Here is a 20,635-nt window from a genome sequence, read left to right on the forward strand (position 1 = left end):
TTGGCCTTTTTGAAGCTTAGTATTACAGTTTATATTGATTTCACCATTTTATAATGTCAAATTCAATTAATCGAGCAAGTATGATCTAGGTGGCATTTTCTAACTGCATTTATTTTTTCTTTTTTGAGTCAAAACAGGCATGAATAAAACCTTCTCAGTGGTGTCTGTTTTTCTTTAGGTGACAGAAATCTCTTCCTCTCTCTCTCTTTTTTTTTTTTTTTTTTTTTTTTCTGAGAAGTGGGCATAAATAGCTTTGGTTTCACTAAAACTCTCCCTACAGGACTATTTCGAGGCTTCCCAGCAGCACACACAGAATTAGATTTCCATGTCCAAAGGATGTCTAAGGAGACAAAATTAAATTATACAAGATAGAAAAATGAGGGAGTGCTGGGAAAGGAATGAAGGCTGGGAGAGAATAGCAGGAAACTGGATGGTCTGGGTTGGGAGTTTTATGGGCTTGTGTTAACAGTCTGAGGTCCGTGGATTGATTATTCTGTATCTCACTTGTCTACTCCAGGTGCATCCCTCTCCTCAGGGCATGCAAACCCAGTATACTCCATTTGGGGAGCTTCTGAGTCCCCTTTCTCTCATGCATCTATTAACACCTTCCCTCCTTTTTGCAAATGCAGCTCTCTTTCCCTGCAGCAACTCCCACTTACCCCTTGGAAGCTGTTGTCTGGGAAGAACTGGACTTCTGGCAGTGGGGGGTGGATAAGAAAGGTGGTAGCAATAACTGTTTCTTAACCTTCATATACATTTCTCCTAATGCTTCCTCTCTAGTGATTTATCAGTAGCAGAAATCTGGGCAAGAAGATAGAAATCCATTGTTCAGTATAAAACCAGCCAACCCTACTCTGTATTAGTTTGTAAATTGGCTTGTATCATGTTATTCAGACCTGGATTGCCTAGTTGCATAAGAGTTCTAGTCAATTTATTCCAATAGTGTGTCTAATGAACTCTGACATTGGTCCTTTTTTGAATGATCAGGAGATCTGACTGTATATATCACATTTCTTCTTATTCATATTGACATTAATTTAAATTCCTGTGATCCCCACTCTATCTTAGGCTATTTATATAAAATACATCTAATGGAAACAATGCAACTCTCATTCTGCTTGTGTATTTTTTTCTATCGTTCAGTAACATTTTGGTGTGATTTTTTTCTGTTCTGTTCCTGTAATGGCTAAATACTCGTAAGTTCTCCCTTGAATGATTCAAATGTATTGAACGTCATTGTTCACCTTCCTTTAGTTGTGTTGAAAAGTTCTGTTTGCTATTATGTGTGTGTGGTTTTTATCTTTAGAATGTGCATTGTGATTTTCCTGTGACTTTTGTCTTCATTCACTTACATTGACTTGTAAGGTCACAGCTAATGTGTGTTACCTGCTTTCCTGTACCTGGCACTGCTGCAGTTCTTTGCTTTTTGCTCCAGGGGGCAAGAAGCACTTTATTCTTTGGTACAACAATTCTGAGATTTGAAGTATAAAGGTAGGGCAACCACCATGGAAGATGGCATCATAAATAGAAGGGAAAGACCTGTAGTCTGCTTCCTTTGTCTATGTAAATGCATAGCAATAATAGCCTTTCACGACCCACACTCTGCAGAGTTAACCCAATCCTTTTAATAATCTGTGTAAGAACACTGGTTGCTATGGCAACACATTCTGTGGTACCACTTGACTGTCAAAATAACCTCATGAAATATCATGCTAAGAATGTTTTAGAAATTGACTTTTAAATTAAAAAGTAAATAAATCCACCTAACTAGAAGATATGGCTAGATTCATGGTCTGCAAGAGAACAACCATTTTCTACCAAGGGGAATCAGACTAGTGGAGATGGATGTATTGTGTTTCTCATCTTTGGTGAGTGAGCTGAAATAGAATTTAGAAATACTTTTCTGCTTAAATTAATGATGTACCAACCACATCTGTGTATAAGAAGTTAGCACAAGAGTCAAAGGTTAAATGATCCTCAGATGTTACACAGCTTGAGTTAGTGCCTGTCTTTGTGGTGCCTTTGCTTCTCTTACAGTTTCCATTGGCTTGTGTTCATCTTTAGAACTGCTGCTGTCTCTCTGCTTCTTTTCCCCCCTACTTTTCCTTCACCTCTTCATTCCCTTTCTTGCAGCAGACTCAACACATTTCTTTATTCTATTGGCTAAAATAATCTGCAGTTAAGTGGGGTTTTTTTATTTTTATATGGGTATCATAGCAGTGCTTTAGAGGTAATATTACCACCAGATTAATAGATGTGGTCAGCCGTTGTCTCAAACAGCATTATGTTGGTCAAGTAAAAATCCAGCCACTTCTGAAAGATTGTTTAAGACAAACAAGCATTCCTAAAGACAGCATGTAGTATCTGAATATCAGGTGTCAAGCAGGCTTGACAAACAAATGTCAAGGAGGCTAGAACAGCTATTGCGTATTCCAATTTAAATATGGACAGAGAATTAAGATGTAAGTAAAGTTTACATTTTTTTGTTGTAATTTTTTTTTTTAACATGAGATTTTAAAAATCATTCATTACTAGCTTAACTTCTCTCCTTCTTCTCCTGAAATCAGCTGCCACTGTAATTGCAAATGCCAGTGTAATGAATTCCCTTGAGGTGGACTATCCTGTGTAGTAAAATAACATAAAGAAGTAGGAACTGTCTACTTCTCCTGTTTCTGGCTGTCATAGAAAATCAGAATACTGGTTTAAGCATTATTCCCTTTATTACTGAGACCAATATAGAAGCCTTAATGCTCACAACTGAATTACTTTTTCTGGTACTTTTCATCCCTTATAGCCGATGAAACAAAATAAGACAGGTAATTTTAAACTAAAATTTTTGCCTAAAAATAAGCTCATGTTTATTACTGGTAAATATAAAAGAAAAATTGAAACCTCATATTTTGATTGAATTTCATCTTTTTTTCTGCAAAAAACCTTGGACTGATCTAGGTAAATGTAATGCAGCTGTGCTTTTCTTTTCTGAACCCAACAGATGACTATTGAAGCAAAATCCCTTCATTTTACATTATTTCCTTCTTGAGGATAGTATTTCTTTTGTAAATGTTACTTTTTATTGTCTGTGATATCCTTAATGATGTTAAAGCAAATTTTAAAGTAAAATGAAGTAGAAATTGCCAATTATTTGATAATAAAATGAATACATTTTAATGTATATTATTATGTTGACTCGTATTTAAAGTATAACTGCAGATAGATCAATATGCACCTTCCTTAGAAAGTGTGATTTTCATGCAGGAGATTAACAGTTGAGTAGATAATTTGTATTAAAATAGCCGTTTATCTTTTGAAATGTATAAATGGGAATCTTTTAAGTTTTCATTAAGTAAAATATTTCTTTAAAATATATCACTGTTTAATTTGAGAGTACTGTTTCTTTATGCACAGAGGCCACCTTCAACATGTTTATCAGCAAGAGAGGAAGAAGATGATGATGCAGGTGAAAATACTTGTGGTCCCTCAGGTTTATGGGAGGCATTGACACCTTGTAATGGATGCAGGAACCTCGGATTTCCTATGCTTGCACAGGTATATGTTTACCTTTTCATCATAAACTTTATTAACTGTAGAAGAGCTGCTTAAACTCTTCTCTGCCTTACCTCTTACAGTAATTTCTAGTCTTGCCTTATTCCCTTGAAAATTGTTACCTGCTCTCTTCATTTTAACATCAAAATCAGGTTTTAAAATTAAATGTTGAGGTTCGGTCATCCTGCTGTAATACTCATTGAGATGAGTTTAAGACTATTTGATGTTCATTACCCCTATTTTATACAGATAGTTTTTGTGTTGCATAGCTTTCTCTTCTTATTCTGTCTGGAAAAAAATTTTTCAGTCACATAGTTTCCTTTGGGATAAGCACTCTATTTTTGACCAGCTTCTAATTAACATAATGACATCTTAGCTACTTTCTTTGTAGAATTAATTGAGGACATCATGCGTAAGTCAGCTGATACAAGAATATAGCCTAAGACTTTTCTTTGAAGGTTATGCAAGTTAAAAAAAAAGTCCCCAAACATTTTCAAATCTTCATGATAATACAGGGGAGAATGAATTAAAATGAGTTATATACTTGTGTCTGAGTCCCAACAATTCTCAGAGCAGACCAGTCTGCAGTATCCACCAAAGGCATGCCAACAGCTGTGTCCTGAACAAGTGATATTGTATTGCTACAGAACAGGATGATGTTTATTGCTGCTTCTGGGTCTCCCTTGTTCTCTCCCCCCACTATAGTTTAGCAGTCTCATTTCTGTAACATTTTTTCTGCTCTTTTCTTGTAGAGTTGGATGGAGGCCTGCCAAATTTCTGTTTAGAAATGCCTGTTTTTTTCAGTTGCATCCTTACTTGGCACTGCATTTAAATAGCTTTGTCAGATTGTTGTGTACCAGATTGGAATTACATATCCTGTCTCACCACACTTTATACACTGTTGCTTTCATACCGTGACTGTACGTTTTATTCCCTTTAGTCTCATGGGACTTGCACCTGTTTGAAGTCAATGCTAAAGCTTCCACTGCAGTCAGTGGAAACAGGATATGGCAACTAACGTGCTTGAATAACAAAGAGCACTGCCCTGTCTTTTTATAAGGAGCTTTTATATTGCTTTCCCCTTTTGGTAGCTGTTTTCTACTTCATACTATCTATCATTTTAGACATTTGGCAAGGTGCAGAGCTGTCGGAATTATCCTGATTTATAATAGGAGCATCATAGTTACTAATTCCTCATTTTAAATAATTTATTCAATAAATATTCCTTAAATGGAACTTCTCTTATTTAAATATATATCACCTATGGTTTAATTATTGTCAAAATTTAATATGATGTTTTGGAGTGATTTCCTGATTTTAAAAAACATATTTGTTTTCCTTGTTTCTTTTTAATGTAAGGTATATACCTTACATTAAAGCGTGCTATAAAATTGAGGAATGCATTTGAAAAATAGAATAAATTTAACTTTGTTGGTTGGTATCTCTTTCCTTTTTATAAAGATTCACTTTAAGAACCATGCAGATTTTAAGATAGTGACTCCTGAATTTAGTTTTATTCATTAGTTTTATTCATTGTACTTCAAAATTTAAACTCAACCTTACAATATCTCATCTTTGTTGCTCTGACACCTGGTAAGATTTCAAATTATAGGTACAAAAAAGGGGAATATTTATTCTATGTTCATTCATGAAATGAGAGATAACCTTCCTAGATTGTTTCTCTCCATAAAAATTGAAGACAGAGATAGTTTAGGGTTTTTTAAAATTTTCTTTTTATGGAAGAAATGAAAGAATTTAAGTAGTGAAAAATCTCTGATTTACAAACAAGTGAATTCACTTTATAGAGTGTTTCCGTCACTGTATGTGAACTTTCAAGCTGTTAGCTAATCTGTTGGATCTTTCACATTTATTTCATAATGCAGCACAGAACATCTTGTTCTCAGAGATCAAGAATACAAAGTATTTATTTCAATTTTTAGATTAAGACCAGTATCTTGAATTGGTCTAACAAATTATGATAGATATAATCTGTGACAGCATGTTTTAGGTAAAAGTACAAAAATGTGTTTGATACTCATGTCAGTCCACTAACATATCAGAAAATGCAGACTCATCATGAAGAAACAATGAGATAAGTGTACTTGCCATCATGTCCTAAAATCCATACTCTACATAAGATCCCAAAATAGGGTCTATTAATTACTCTTGAACACAAACAACAAGTTTATTTTTCAAGTTCTTTTGTAGTTAAAATAGATTTTACAGTTATAAAAATATACTGTGTTTACACAACAAAAGAGAACAAACATAAAGATTGATTCTTGGTTTGTATACACAGTCAGAGGTACAATGGTAAAATGAAAGTGAATTTTAGATGAGATTATGACAGCGTCCATCTGTGACCTAATGAGCTAACAGCTTTCATATGCCAAAGAAAAGGGCAATTATCTCTTTGACATACTTGTTTTCTTTATTGCAGTTATGGAAAAAGGCTTGGCTGGAAGTACTTCGTATGCAGTATGTCATATCTGTCTATACTGTGCTAGGAAGTGTCATTTTAGAAAGTGCTGTCATAGAAAGTTCTGTGTAAATTGTTCTGCAGATACCATTTAAAACCTAACATAGCAGTAATACATGTATTCTAAGAATAAACAACTCTTTTTTTACAGTCTCACCACTGGTGAAGTCCTGGAAGAGTTTGATGGAAAATCTTCATGTCTTGTAAAAATTTCAGGCTTTTAAAAAGTTCCCAATTCTCTATCAGAATGGAGCTAACAACCAGTTTCATCCAACCCCTAAATAAAAAAAAAAAAAAAAAGAAAAAGCCAGAGAGCAAGGATACACAGCTGGATTTGGGGAGACTGAAATTTAAATGCTTTTTATTATTTTACCAGAGTCAATTCCATATGTAGGTAATGATTTATGCTTAATGTCAGTCTATTGTTTTTTTTCTGAACATAATCTTTCTTTTTGGGCAGATTTTCCATCCTTGGTAAAACTGATGCACGTTTTTGTGAAAGATGTTAACTTCAACAAATGAGTATTTTATACCTGAAAAAAACCTTTCTTAGGAAATTCCAGATTCTATGTTTTCTGCCTGTCAGTACAAAACAAAAACTTTATTTCCACCTATTTAACTGAATAACTATCTTCTACAGATTCCAGAATTTCTAATAATCTTAAATATCAGCTCAATAGAAACGGTTTTGAAAACTTTCAAAGATGTAAAACCCCGAAAGTGTTTCTACAGCACTCTCAAATTCTAGCATTGCAGGCTTCATTGGAAACAGTTTACTCTCCAATGACATGCCTGTTATACTAAGAGAAAGCTTTTACAAATGGTGTGATAGTACTAGACCCTCTTCCATGGTTCTCCAGTTCTTGTAAAATCTTCCCACAGTAACTACCAAGATTTTTAATGCTTTAAAGGTTGAATTTCTGGCCATCATAAAAATATGATACTAATGAACATTTTTCTTGTCCAAGAGCTAGAATAAAGGAGATGATATTTTATATATAGTTTTCTCTCAGAATAGCCATAAAAATAGGAGTTATGTATCTCACTATGCTGTAGGTAAATACTGGAAAGAAAACTGAGATAGGATCCTTAAAAAATAGGCAATGATTAAAAAATTAGCAATGCCTACTAATGATAAAAAAAGCTGGAAGTATTATAGTGTCATTATTATTGACCTTCTTAAATGATGAAGCTTTAGTCAAGAGACTGATAGTCAAAAGACTGATAATTCATCTAACTATAGAATAGGAAAGTTTAAGAGTAGAAATAGCATTATCAACTTAATGTGTATATAGGTAGTTATAGTTAGTAGGATGTCCAGAGAAACAGGCTTCCAGGACAGAATTCAGTAGATAATTGGGCTGATACTACAGCTTTGTTTATGCTCTTCTTGAGGAATGATCACAGTACGGGTAATGATAGCAGTGAATATACAGGAACAGAGGCTTCAGCACAGTGCCTGACCTTGATGACAAACCTGCTGAGGCTCCTAACTGTAGAGTCAGACTGTAAGGCTGTACCGCCACGTTGTCTGCAGCTTGTAAATTGTAGTGATAGCTTCAATATAACTGTAATACACAGCTACAGCCTTGCTAGCAGTCAGACCTTCAGTTCTTGAGCACATGTGCTACAGGTCCTATTTTTCAAACTGTATTGCTCCCATGGTTGTACTGGGAGGCTGACTCCTCTGAAATCAAGCCTTCAACTGATTTTTCTTCCAAGTTTGAGTTTCAACAAGCTTCTCATTCAAATCTGCTCCTTTCCAATGCATATCATCTCCATGCCAGTCCATCTGTCATTGTTCTCTTGTTTTGGTTCAGGCACTTTGCTATGCCACATTGCATTTGGTTAGTCAGTGAATGGACTTAAGTTTCTGTCCTCACAAAGGCAAGAACAGCAAATTTAGGTTGGGTAAGGATTCACCCCTTTATATTTTTGTTAAAAGGAGTTTGAATTCTGGTCCCTGCTCTATGTTTGCAAATGTTTGTGACAGTTTTTGTGGAGTGCCATAAGCAGAACACTAGAGAGTTATATTCATCTTTGGGTGCTGCTTTTTCATCTGGTCAAATTTCAACTAATATCAAACTTTTTTTCAGCATAGTAAAAGGTTTGAAAATAACACCCTATCAGAAAAGCCTATAGTCTAATAATAAATAGGGTCTGTGGATGTGAAGAAAGAAATTGAAACGATCATATTTCCTGAGTACTCTAATTGCTGTATTATTTTGTGCAAGACAGGCACTTCTACCTGCCTAGATTAAAAATAAAACTGAAACAAACCACAAAAACATAGCTAGCTGTTTCCACTGTATTCTGGAAAAAGCCTCACTGGGTAGGGGTGTGATGCATTTTCTAGGGACAAGAAGATCACAAATTCCCAGGGAAGGCAGCATGATTCTATCTAGAGAGCGTGCTTCTATCTAGATAGCTTATTTCTATCTGGATAGTTCAGAAAGGTTCAAGGGCATTTTGCTTTACCTTGTTTTAATGCAAACTAACATTGAGACAAAGTCATTAAGAGAACTTTGAGACATGTTGAGAAAAAAAAGCTGGTCCCAAACTTCCCTAACACAAGAAAAACCTGTGTTTTCTTGTAAGCACATAGACAGGCTACACTAATTCTGCCCCTTAATAGAGGAACATTCAGTGCACACTGGGCAAAAGACAAGATGGATTGAAAAGTACGGAGTTTCATGTTTTCTGCTATATTCAGAGGAAAAGGTTTTAGTATGTGGATACTGTCAGGGTGCACTGAGGCCTGGTAACTATCTGGGAGCCAGCGTGTTAGGAGCCACAGGGGCTACCTGGGATGGAAGGACACATCCTCACCGGGGGCAGTAGGGGGCAGCCCTGAGCACAGTGCACCAGGCAAGTTCATGATGCTGAGGCAGGTCCAATGGCAAGCCAGAAAGTCAGTCCACACATTGGGGTTGGGATCAGGCTTAGTGTAGTTAATCCGGAACCAAGAGCAGACACCAGGATATTCACAGTGATGAGGTAGGTCTGAAGTGAAGCTGGGAAGTTAGTCTGCAAGTAAGGTCTAGATCATTGGTGGTCCTTGACCAGACATGGGCACCAGTGTGACGGAGTTAGAGATGGACACTCCTGCAGCTTGTCTCAGGCAGGAACCACATACATACATACTCACTTTTTCTTCGGAATAAAGCAGCATGCTCCAAATATATGAAACTCTGTAGCTTTTATTGCATTTTCTCTTTCATGGATAGTGTGCTTTGAGTATTTCTCTGCTAAGGGACAAACAGGGCCTTATGTACAGAGGCTGTCTGCAATGTCAGAGAGATGGGTGGTACAGAGTCCTGTGTGATCACAACAATATTATCAATTTCAAGCAAGCAGTCTGCATACCTTAATCTTGACAGCCATGCCAGCATATTTCCCTAATTTTGATATAAAGTAATTGTGAGAAAAAGTGGGTTTAGCTATGTCCCATTTAGGAAGCTGGTGGGTCAGCTTGACTGTAGTGTCTCCTGAATTAAGTGTTGTATGTACAACTTAAAAATCCTGACAGTTATTTCCTATGTTTGACATGACAGCTAACCAGGAACGCCACATTTGCCTATTACAGTGCAGTTGCTATGGAAAAAACTGAACTTCAATTTAAAAGCCATAAGTATAAATCTTCATGTTGCCAGTTGCCAGGAAGCAAGGCTATTTACAAAGATAGACACAGATATGGAAAATTTACTTAAATATTTGAAGAAAGCACTGTGGTTTTAGATTAGTGACAGATTTTCATCTTTTCAGAAACAATGAACTTCTGGGAGACCTTCACATTTACTTTTAAGACTGATCTATATTCTGCTTATACAGCTCCAGGATTCCTAGAGGTAGGAACTCTAGCAACAGGTTCTCCCATGCAAGACAATTTTAGAAAAAAAAGTCTTTTATTTAGAGGGAGAGAAAAGAAAGTGGACTCCTGACAACATTTTTAGGAGATAAACTGTGTATAATACTGTTTCTTTATCATTATAGGTTGTGATGATAGGAATATTTAGAGTTTGTAGCTTGATGCATCAGTTAATAGGGTTACGTATTTCATGTCCAACTTCCAGAAGATAATTGTGTCTGTCTATACTTCTTTTTATATAAATTAAAAAAGTAATTTTTAATGGGAAGGAATTTTATATTGTGTTTGTACTGTAGAGGTGGGTTAAGGTTATTCTATAGAAAGCCTGAGATAGAAAATTATTATGTTGCATATATGTTTACAATTGCAAAGACAGCTCTAGATATGTGAGAGACAAATCAGGAAATTAAGTAAAAAGCTAACTCAGTTTTCACATAGACATCACGTCTATTCCTAAAATATCTCTGCTGATACTCTGTGGAGAGAGGCAGCATGACTCTATGTTGTCTCTTTCTGGAGAATTTTAATATGGGGAAATTAGTGGGCATTGTTTATTTTCATTTTAACGTATTCTTGCATTCTGAACTCCTATTTTCAGTTGCCTCTAAAAATTTTCTTAGATTTTAAGCTCGTGAGTGTTATAGTAATTTTTTGAACTGCTGAGGTGCAGAGGAGGGAGTATTAAAGAGGGAATATTTCTTCTTTGCTCTTTAAAAAACCGGAGAAAAAGGAAGAGCATATTTTTAAATACTGTTGGCTAAGGAATTTTCACAACTTGGATGCAAGAAATGGTGTCATCCTTCCCTTCACTAACAACTTTACCCTCAGGGCATTCAGTGGAGGTATATTTCAAATTACACTGGTAAAGAAACAGATTTGGCTAATATTTATTGGTGTTGAAGTTCACCAAAATTAGAAATTGAAAGCCTTGTGGCATTACCTAATATATGTTTCAGAGAAAACCTGTTATCTTGTTTGCTAATATACTGATTTGATAAGTGATGATATAGACATGGTAGAGACAGAATTATTATCCAGGAAGGACCACCATTAGCCAGGAAAACTTTGACATACAGTATACCTGGAACATGAATAGCCAAAATAAGATTGTTTTATAACCTATATTATTTTCCTATAGTTTCTAACCTTCATTGAAAGATATGATTTTTTTTCTTTTCTTAATTTAGTGGATTAAATGCTGAGTTTAGTTAAATGGGGTTGACATGGAGAGCTATGTTACCCATAAAAAATATTTCTGTTAAACTCTTGACATGTAGTGTTGTCTCTTCTGCAGTAATCTGAGGTTTTATTGGTAATTTCAGGCACATGCCACCCACACACTGAAGCAGCTACTGAAAAGTGCAGTATGTATTCTGTCTAAAAAGAATCAGCAGGTGATGATTATACCCTGTTGAACATTGATGGGAAATAAGTATATTGAAAAAAATTGTGGCTTATTTTAGTGGTGTGCTACGTTTTCTGATTGTGTTTTAAGAAATGAAGCTGATCATTTTGTTCTTGCATATAGTATGTAGCTTTTTAATTTCCAGTGTAAGTTTCCAGTTGCCCATGACTTCAGATGTCTTGTGGCAAATGCATTTTTATTGTAGTAGTTGTATAATCTAGACACCACTGCACAGGTATGTAATGTAACCAGAGATGTTGTAAACTGTTTATCCTTGGGTATATTCAGAATTCTCTGGACAAGGCCCAGAGTAACCTAATGGTTAAAATAGCTCTGCTTTGACTGAAAGTTTGGATAAGAGACTTCCAGAAATCTCTTTCATATAATGATAAATCCTGTAAGTATCTGTAAAATTCTAGCTCTGTGACCTCAGATGAGCTAATTTATTTACAAATTTAGGTCTGACTCCATTTTCTTCAGTTTGTAAATCACTGTTTGTGAAAGTATGGCTATTCCTGTCCAGCACTGTGTAAATCTGGGCACCGTTCATCTGTGTTGTCTCTTGGTTTGATCATGAAACAGGGAAATTAAATGAGATGAGATAGAGAAAGAAAAGAGGTGACAAACAATACTGGAATTGTTTATATATGTGAGGAATAATATGAAGTATTGATGGCCATACTGGTTTTCAAGATGGACTTTAATTACTATTAAAGATACTCAAATTCATATAAAATTAATATTCAATTAAACACTGTTACATTCCTAACTGAAATATGGCACAGTGATCAACTAGGAAGATCTCGAATAGTATAAGTATCATAGAATGGTTTGGGTTAGAAGGGACCTTAAAGATCATCTAGTTCCAATCCTCCTGCCATGGGCAAGGACACCCCCCACCACATCAGGTTGCTCGAAGCCCCATCCAACCTGGCCTTGAACCAGGCAGGGGGCATCCACAACTTCTCTGAGCAACCTGTTCCAGTGTCTCAGCACCCTCACAGTAGAGAATTTCCTCCTTACATGTAATGTAAATCTAACCTCTTGAAGTTTAAAACCCTTAGCCCTCACCCTGTTACTATACTCCCTGGATAAAGAGTCCTTCCCCATCTTTCCTGTAGGCCCCCTTTAAGTACTGGAAGACTGCTATAAGGTCTCCCCGGAGCCTTCTCTTCTCCAGGCTGAACAACCCCAACTCTCAGCCTGTCCTCATAAGGGAGGTGCTCCAGCCCCCTGATCATCTTTATGGCCCTCTTCTGGACCCACTTGAGCAGGTCCATGTCCTTCTTATGTTGGGGGCCCCCAGAGCTGAACACAGCACTCCAGGTGGGATCTCATGAGAGTGGAGCAGAGGGGGAGAATAACCTCTCTCAACCTGCTGGTCAGGCTTCTCTTGATGCAGCCCAGGATACAGTTGGCTTTCTGGTCCCACTGCTGGCTCATACTCAGTTTTCCATCCACTAATACCTCCAAGTCCTTCTCTGCAGGGCTGCTCTCAATCCACTCATCTCCCAGCCTGTATTTTTGCTTGGGATTGCCTCAGACCATGTGCAGGACCTTGCACTTGGCCTTGTTGAACTTCATGAGGTTTGCACAGGCCCAACTTTCAAGCCTGTCATGGTCTCTCTGGATGGCACATCCCTTCCCTCCAGCATGTTGACTCCACCACCGTGTTGTCGACAGACTTGCTGAGGATGCACTCGATCCCGCTGTCCGTGTCACCAACGAAGATGTTAAATAGCACCAGTCCCAACACCAACCCCTGAGGAAGGCCACTCGTCTCTGCTCTCCACTTGGACATTGAACCACTGACTGCAATTCTTTGAGTGTGACCATACAGCCAATTCCTTATCCTGTGAGTGGTCCATCTGTCAAATTCACGTCTCTCCAATTTAGAGACAAGGGTGCCATGGAGAACAGTGTCAAATGCTTTGCACAAGTCCGGGTAGATGACGTCAGTTGCTCTTCCCTTATCCATCAACATTGTAACTCCATTGTAAAAGCCCATGAAATTTGTCAGGCACAATTTGCCCTTAGTGAAGCCATGTTGGCTGTCACCAATCACTTCCTTGTTTCCAGGAGGTTCCACTCCATGATGTTCTGAGCACAGAGGCGGGACTGACTGGCCTGTAGTTCCCTTGGTCTTCTTTTTTCCCCCTTTTTTAAAATGTGGGTTATGTTTCCCCTTTTCTAGTCGGAGGGAACTTCACTGGACACCCATGACTTCTCAAATATGATGGGTAGTGGTTTAGCCACGTCATCCACCAGTTTCTTCAGGACTTACGGATGCATCTCATCAGGTTCAATGCACTTGTGCACCATCCAGTTCCTTAGATGGTCCTCAACCTGATCTTCTTCTACAATGGGTGGTTCTTCATTCTCCCAGTCCCTGCGTTTGCTTTCTGTGTGTTGGACAGTGTGGCTGGAGCCCTTGCTGATGAAGACCAAAGAAAAAAAGTCATCAAGTACCTTATCCTTTTCCATATCCCAGGTAACCAGGTGTCCTCTTTCCTTCTGGAGAGGGCCCACATTTTCCCTAGTCTTCATTTTATCACTGATATATCTACAGAAGCTTTTCTTGTTGCCCTTGATGTCCCTGGCCAGATTTCATTCTCCCAGAGGAACCTAATCCCTGGCTGCTCGGACAGTTTCTCTGTATCCCTCTCAGGCTATCTGTCCTTCTTTCCACCCTCTGTAGGCTTCCTTTCTGTGTTTGAGTTTGTCCAGGAGCTCTTTGTTCATCCACACAGGCCTCGATCTGTCAAACCCATCGATCTGTCCCTCTGATTTGGTGTCGGATTATCGTCCCTCCAAGTTAGGTAAAAAACATGTGGTAGCATTTATCTTAGTTTGTATGTGTGAGTGGGTGGGACTGTATTCAAGCCATTATCTTTTGAGTAACGACGCAGTACATTCTTTGGTGCCAGTGGTACAGCTGTTTTTTGGGGGAAAAAAGGGAGGATGAGAAACAAGGCTGGCAGGCTACTGCAAAAATCATCTCTTGAGAGAAAAGAGTAGAGCAGGACATAAATCTGTCCTTGGCTTTACAGATTTCTCACTGTTTTGCTTTTCTTGCGCTTTCAACACCTAACAGAGTCATCCCACCATGTCTCTGTGATGTCAGTAAGATCATAGACCTGCAGGCGTGTACATGCCTTTAACTCCTCATGTGTATTCCCCATTCTATGTGCATTTTGCATAGAGGCATTTAAATTGGGCTCCCAATGAAGCTGACTTACTGGCTGTTAATCCTTTGTGCTGCTCTTCAGGTGTTCCCCTGCTGACTTGTGATCTCTTTCCAGGCTCTAGGCATCTATTGCTGGCACTGGCATCAAGCTCTTAGGAGTGAGAGGGACTGAGGATTCCCTCCCCTCACAAGTTTAGTTTCTGTTACATTTTGTCATTTTGTGGTTTGCAATTTAGTGGTAACCAGAAGACACACTTTCAGGGACTGTTTTTGTTTTAATACTGCCTGACAAATTGTGGGAAAAATGAAAAAGAATCAGTTTGAATTGCACGGCAAATGGATAGCAGTTATGTGTAGCAAATACTTCTGTACATGAAAGTTCAACTTTGTATTAAAAGCTTCATATCTGAACCTCAGCTGCCTCGAACAAAAATATTAAAGCAAGTTGAAACTTGAAAACTTATGTAGAAGTACCTGGTTATTCCAACCAAATTGTGTGTTAATATCTGGGCACTGTGATTACTACATGGATTTACAACATGGATTAGCCATTAAGTCGTGCTATGGTATGGTTATGGTTCAGTGAAGGGCTGTTTAAAGGCATACAATTGTTTTTTTTTTTTTTTCTGGTTTGACTTTAGTTTCTTTGGGTTTTTTTTGTTAGTGGTACAAATATTTGAGAACCACTGACAAGCTAATACTGGAAACTGTGAGGGCTTTTTTTTTTTTTTTTTTTTTTTAATTCAGTTTTTAGTAGTTTAGTGGTAGGGAAATTCACGGCTTCATAGATTAAGTCCCAGGAGAAGTCTGTAAAATTGATAGGACCTTATTTATTTCTGAAGACCTGACTCATAATGGCATTTAAAAAGAACAACTTTCTAGGCTGTAACTGTGAGTCCTCTCTTGCTATACAAAAGAAATTGTGTGCCTTGGGTTTGTGTCATGTCTGGCTGTTTTATTTAACTGAAAACTTGTATTACCAGTGCCCATTATACTGAGTCTGAAAATAAGATAAACCCTCATTCATCAAATTACTTAAGCATAAGCATCGATGTGCTTAATCCAGTTTGGACTTCCATACATACAGAACTTTATTAGGGACACTTATGTGTTCATAAAAATCCAAACCCAGTCTAAGGGTAAGAGTTTCTTCAAATCTGAAACTGATTTTTTCCACTATTCATAATTAAGATGAACTCATGAATTGGTAGTCAAATCAAATGAAACTGAAGTTAAGGAGAGTCCATATTTGAGATATCAAAGGGAAGTATATAAGACTACATTGTTACATGTTTTCATGATAAGGTATTTTGGTTTTTTTTCTTTATTGAAAACGTGACCTGCCACTTCTAGTCAAATATACCTTTTGACTTTAAGATCTCTCAGACAGGCAATTCAGCTAGGAAATGAGGAATGTTGTGCTTTCTGTTTTTCTACCTAGAATGGTGTTAATCATTTGTATTGCTGTAGAATGCAAATTCTCTATTCACTTTCCAGAAGCAGTAACCTGTCCTGATCCATAAAATCTTACTATATTAAATAGCAATATCAGTTACGGTACAAATAGTGTAGGAAACACTTGTGTTACTTTGGAAGAAGAGGGAGACAGCTTTTTTAAAAACAGGTTATAAATGTCTGTTTGTATAACCAGAACAGTCCACCAGGCATTTTGCAAAGTTTTCCAACATAAAGGATGTAAGTGTGAAGACATGGAGGTAAATTAATGAATTGACAGTATCAAGTTGACTGTATTATTTTTGGAGGTGCTATTATTTTATGGCGTCATAATTTCTGATTCACAACATTTTATACTGTGAAAAAGGAGAAAATAAAATCTTTAGGCAATGTTAAGTCCCATTTAATTCCACCTAATTTTGAATTTAGCAAAACTGAGTCCATAACTCTTAGTGTTTTAGCCTACCTAATTGTCTAAGTACTTACACTAGCTTCATCCCTAATCAACCTTTATGTTCAGCAGATAATAAGTTCTTTATACACATAAAGCTTTTTGAGTAAACTGTTGTAATCCATTTGTATGTGGACAGGTGCCTAAATTCTGCTTTATTCAGATTGTTTTCATAAAGCTATTGTTTTTGTATTGTGATGAATAAATATTGACATCAGAAAGTTCATTCAGAAACCCATCTGGGTGCTTGTGCTCACTGTATCAATGGGAAAGCGTGGACATCTCTGAAGATGTTCAACTGATTGCTCTTTTATGTTGAACAGGAAGCCACTGGAAGCCAGCCAGTGTGAGATGTGAAGGGATGTGTTTGACTACATGCCTAACTTTTGAGCTGAATTTGGGTGCAAATTAAATAGCAGGGCACTCACAGAGGGTTCACATCTGACAAAGCAGAAGACCTTCCTTCACTCCTTTCTGTCCACTTCCAAAGTGAACAGATCGAGTGTATCTTTTTTTGTTTCTTTTGAAACAAGATAATGGAATAATGTTCTGTTGTAAAGTGCATGAATGATTTTTGAGCTGACTCTTAAGGATAGCTATCTTAATTATTTCTCATAAGGACTGTATGACCGAAGAAGACCTACAGACACTCCACAGTTTGAATTGTAAGTGGCTAGAATCCCGTTTTCGACCCAGAAAGATCTGCTGCCAAGTGTTTCCTGTTGTCTGTCTTTAGGTGGTTCCACATGACATGCAGGCTTTCTGAGTAGATTTCTTTTTCTGACCAACTCTGTTTCCTCTTGGTGAAATTATGAAAGGATCTTGAGTTTGCAAATTACTTAAAAGCATGTTAACTTTAAGCATTTATATTACTATTCTGAAGTTGAGTTACTCATTTGTTGAAATAGAAGAAATTAGTTGAATCAGAACCTAGAGCAATAGAATCAGTAGGCAATGATTTTCGTGTACTTTTTACCATCTTGCATATGTAAAACACTGACATAGTAGCTTGTTCGCATATGAAGAAAGGTCACACAACATTAATAGGGAATATCTGTAGTAAAAGTATTACATACATCTAGTGTGACTGCAAATCTGGGACAAGATGCCTTAATTCCAGCCAAATAGACATAATTCTGCAGTAGCTGTTCTGAAACAATTCTCGCAGTGAACCTATAGAAAGTTTCCTAAGTTCAAATTTAATTGAAAATGTGACATTGGTTCCCTTATAATCCTTATTCACTTCATTTGATACAATCTCCACATTCTCAGTTTCCATTATGCAATAACTAAGGGTGAGTCTTTGCATTAAATAAGTAGATTATCATACCATAGAAATCATTATAGTAACAATTAAAGCAGTAGAGCTTTGACATAAAACAGTGGGATTCCTTATTTAAAGAGCCATAAGGAAAGAGCATGTTTATTAGCAGGATGTTTCTCCTTCAGTGATCAGTAGTGAATTAGGTAACTATGCTGATATATTGTCCTTATATTTCAGTCTTAGCTAATTGAGTTCAACATGGCCAAGTTAATCATCATAAAGTTGCCAAAGCAGCATGTTAAGATAACACTGGATGATGGAACTTTTATATCCATAAAACTAAATATCATTAGGATTGTTAGTGGATTTTGGTACATTTTTGGCCAGGAAACATCAATGTTTATAGAGCCCCGTTCTGAACTATGGTTTGAAATAGGGAAATTACTAGGTTCTTTAAGAACATAGGAGATGTGGACAACATTGTATTAACATCTGTCTACTATTATTGTGCATATTTCTCCTATTGTAATGGAATAATTTATTTTACAGTTTTTAAATACTGATTCTAATTTATAGTATGAATTTACCTCTGTCTTTTTGTTGTAGGTTTTCATACTGCTGAAATACCATGCTTGCTGTAGACAAAGGTTGTTTAGTCCTATTTAATTAGAAAGTACTAACTTTTACAAACTTTGCATGCATCCTGGGACCTTTAAAGAACAATTTCAAAATGTTATTCTTCTGTTGATTTTGTATCTCATTTTCTCTTCAGTTGTGTACCAGATAAAGGTATGACTCACAACAATGTTTTTAATTTTTTATAATATGACTCAATAATTTTAATATTTGGAAAAATATTTTCTTGTTCTTTCTGTTTTACTATGGGAACATGTGTAGGAGGGATTTCTTTTAAGAAAGTCTTGGCTTACACTATTGAAATAATAACTTCTATACTAAACATAATTAAATTTTTATTTCTTCAATATCAAACTGGAAAACTTTTAAACATGGGAGATTCCCTTTCCTGAAATAGCAAATGCTTATTTGTAGCTTCTCTTAAATCCATTGTATATGGCACCAAGTAATTGATTTCTATTATGCAACTTGTGAAAGTATTTGCATGACTTCAGAACAGGATGCATGGGCAGATACAGAATATTTTCTAAAAATGCACAGATTATTCATAACAGATAAAGGATTAACAAACTTTGGTGGTAGAGCTTTCTTTTCAAAGGAAATGTTTTCTGTAATGTCTCATTTTAGTGATGTTATCTGCCCTCCAGTCAAGTCAGTTTACAGTTCTAGGGTTCTTTTCTGCTTGATGTTAATAGTGAAAATGACTATTCATACAGATGGTGTGTTTTTCTTCCATATCTACTTAGGTGTATTCAATTCCTCTCTCCCCTCTACAGCAACCCATATATTTTTCATTTGCTGGCACAGTAATTGATAGGAATGAATCTATAAAATGTGAGCAAATTTCAGCCTGTCTGTTTAACATAGTGTGTTGATTTTTTTTCTGCATTTGCTGTCTAGTAAATACTGAATCCACTTCAGGGTTTCTCAATATCTAACGTTTTCTATGGTTTTGCCCCTTCTAATATGAGGGATTATTTTTCCTTCATGTTTACTGCTTCTACTGGAAACCTAAGATTGGTAGGTTTTAGTAGAGTAGGAGACAAAACTTGCTTGAGAGCTGGACCAAGCCTATGTGTTTTTTTAGATGGAGAGAAGAATCATGAATGGTTCACTGCCTTGTGGTCCAAAGGCAGAACTCTAAATTCTCATTCACCCTTTCTGTGCATATTTCACACCTACTCTCAGACACATTCAAAAACGTCATCTTAACCCAAGGTGTAAGATATTTCTTTTATTGTTTTACGGGAAAGTAATTTAAGAGTGACTAAAAAAACTTTCTGTGATGCTCAAAATGATTCTGTCAGTTGTTAGTAACATACTACTGGGATTCCTGTAAGTCAGAAAATCTACCACTCTTTCTATAAAATTGTTGAGATCTTTTTCTTACAAATAAGAAAATCCTCTTCTTTTTTTTTTTTTTTTTTAATTTTTTATTTTTTTAGTGAAGAGGTCTGATTATGTAGCAAACTGATATTCTGTAAAATGTCCCTTCATAAGCACCTTGAAATCTTTGGGCTGTTACCAAATGAGGTCCAGAGCCTGACAAAGTACACACATATTTATCAGTCTGGAAAAGTGGAAAGCCAGTTTCTTTCTTCCAACTGCAGTGGATACCAGAAGAGCCTTCTTCCTGTTCAGTGTGTTTTGAACTTTGAAGCTGACACCCTTGAAACTGTGACACTCTTCTGAGCCTCTTCATTCACCTTCTGAGACATTTTCTGGCCCGAACATCTCACTTCCAATGTGTTCTTTTATCTCTTACTAGAGAAAGTATGTAAATAAATGTATGAAAATAAATGTTTTTATGGGCCCTCCTTCATATATGAAAGCTGTGAAATACTATCTGAATACTTTGACAAAGATTAATTAGTGGTTTTATTATCATACTTAGTAATGCATAATATTCTATTCTTAACTTTTTCATCGTGATTTTTTCAATTTACCAAAATTTGCCCCATGTATTGAGCTAACCGCTTTTTGTGTGTGTTTACAACCTAGGCATTAGAGCATAAGCAACTTACAAAGAAGTATTGTTTCCATGGAGCTGAGGTTTCATCTCATTTTATCTTTTTAATATAATAGCTGTTATTTTAAATAGGCGTATTCCCACAGTTTGGTATTCAAGCAAGACATGTTTTTTTTGTTTAACGTTGTTTATAAAAACAGTGGGAAAAATGGGAGGATATTTAACCTGGAAATTACTTCCTAGTTTATAATTGCATTTTGTTCAGCTAAACCAAGAATCATTTATTAAACCAGTTATTGTATTATGCTACATTGCCACACACAACCATTAGCATTTGCATAAACCAGATTATGTAGACATGCAGTGTATTTGTCACAG

General features: G+C 36.5%; 1 protein-coding gene across 1 annotated transcript in view; it reads left to right on the top strand.

Annotated features, from left to right (window-relative positions):
- Positions 1–20,635, top strand: part of ANKS1B (ankyrin repeat and sterile alpha motif domain containing 1B) — a 467,048-nt gene that overhangs the window by 114,178 nt on the left and 332,235 nt on the right. Inside the window, exon 9 of the mRNA XM_074902674.1 lies at positions 3,406–3,546. Coding sequence (XP_074758775.1) covers positions 3,406–3,546 — 141 coding nt within the window. The remainder of the gene's footprint in view (positions 1–3,405; positions 3,547–20,635) is intronic.

Source organism: Athene noctua, chromosome 3 (assembly GCF_965140245.1).
Source record: "Athene noctua chromosome 3, bAthNoc1.hap1.1, whole genome shotgun sequence".
NCBI classification, from domain to species: Eukaryota; Metazoa; Chordata; class Aves; order Strigiformes; family Strigidae; genus Athene; species Athene noctua.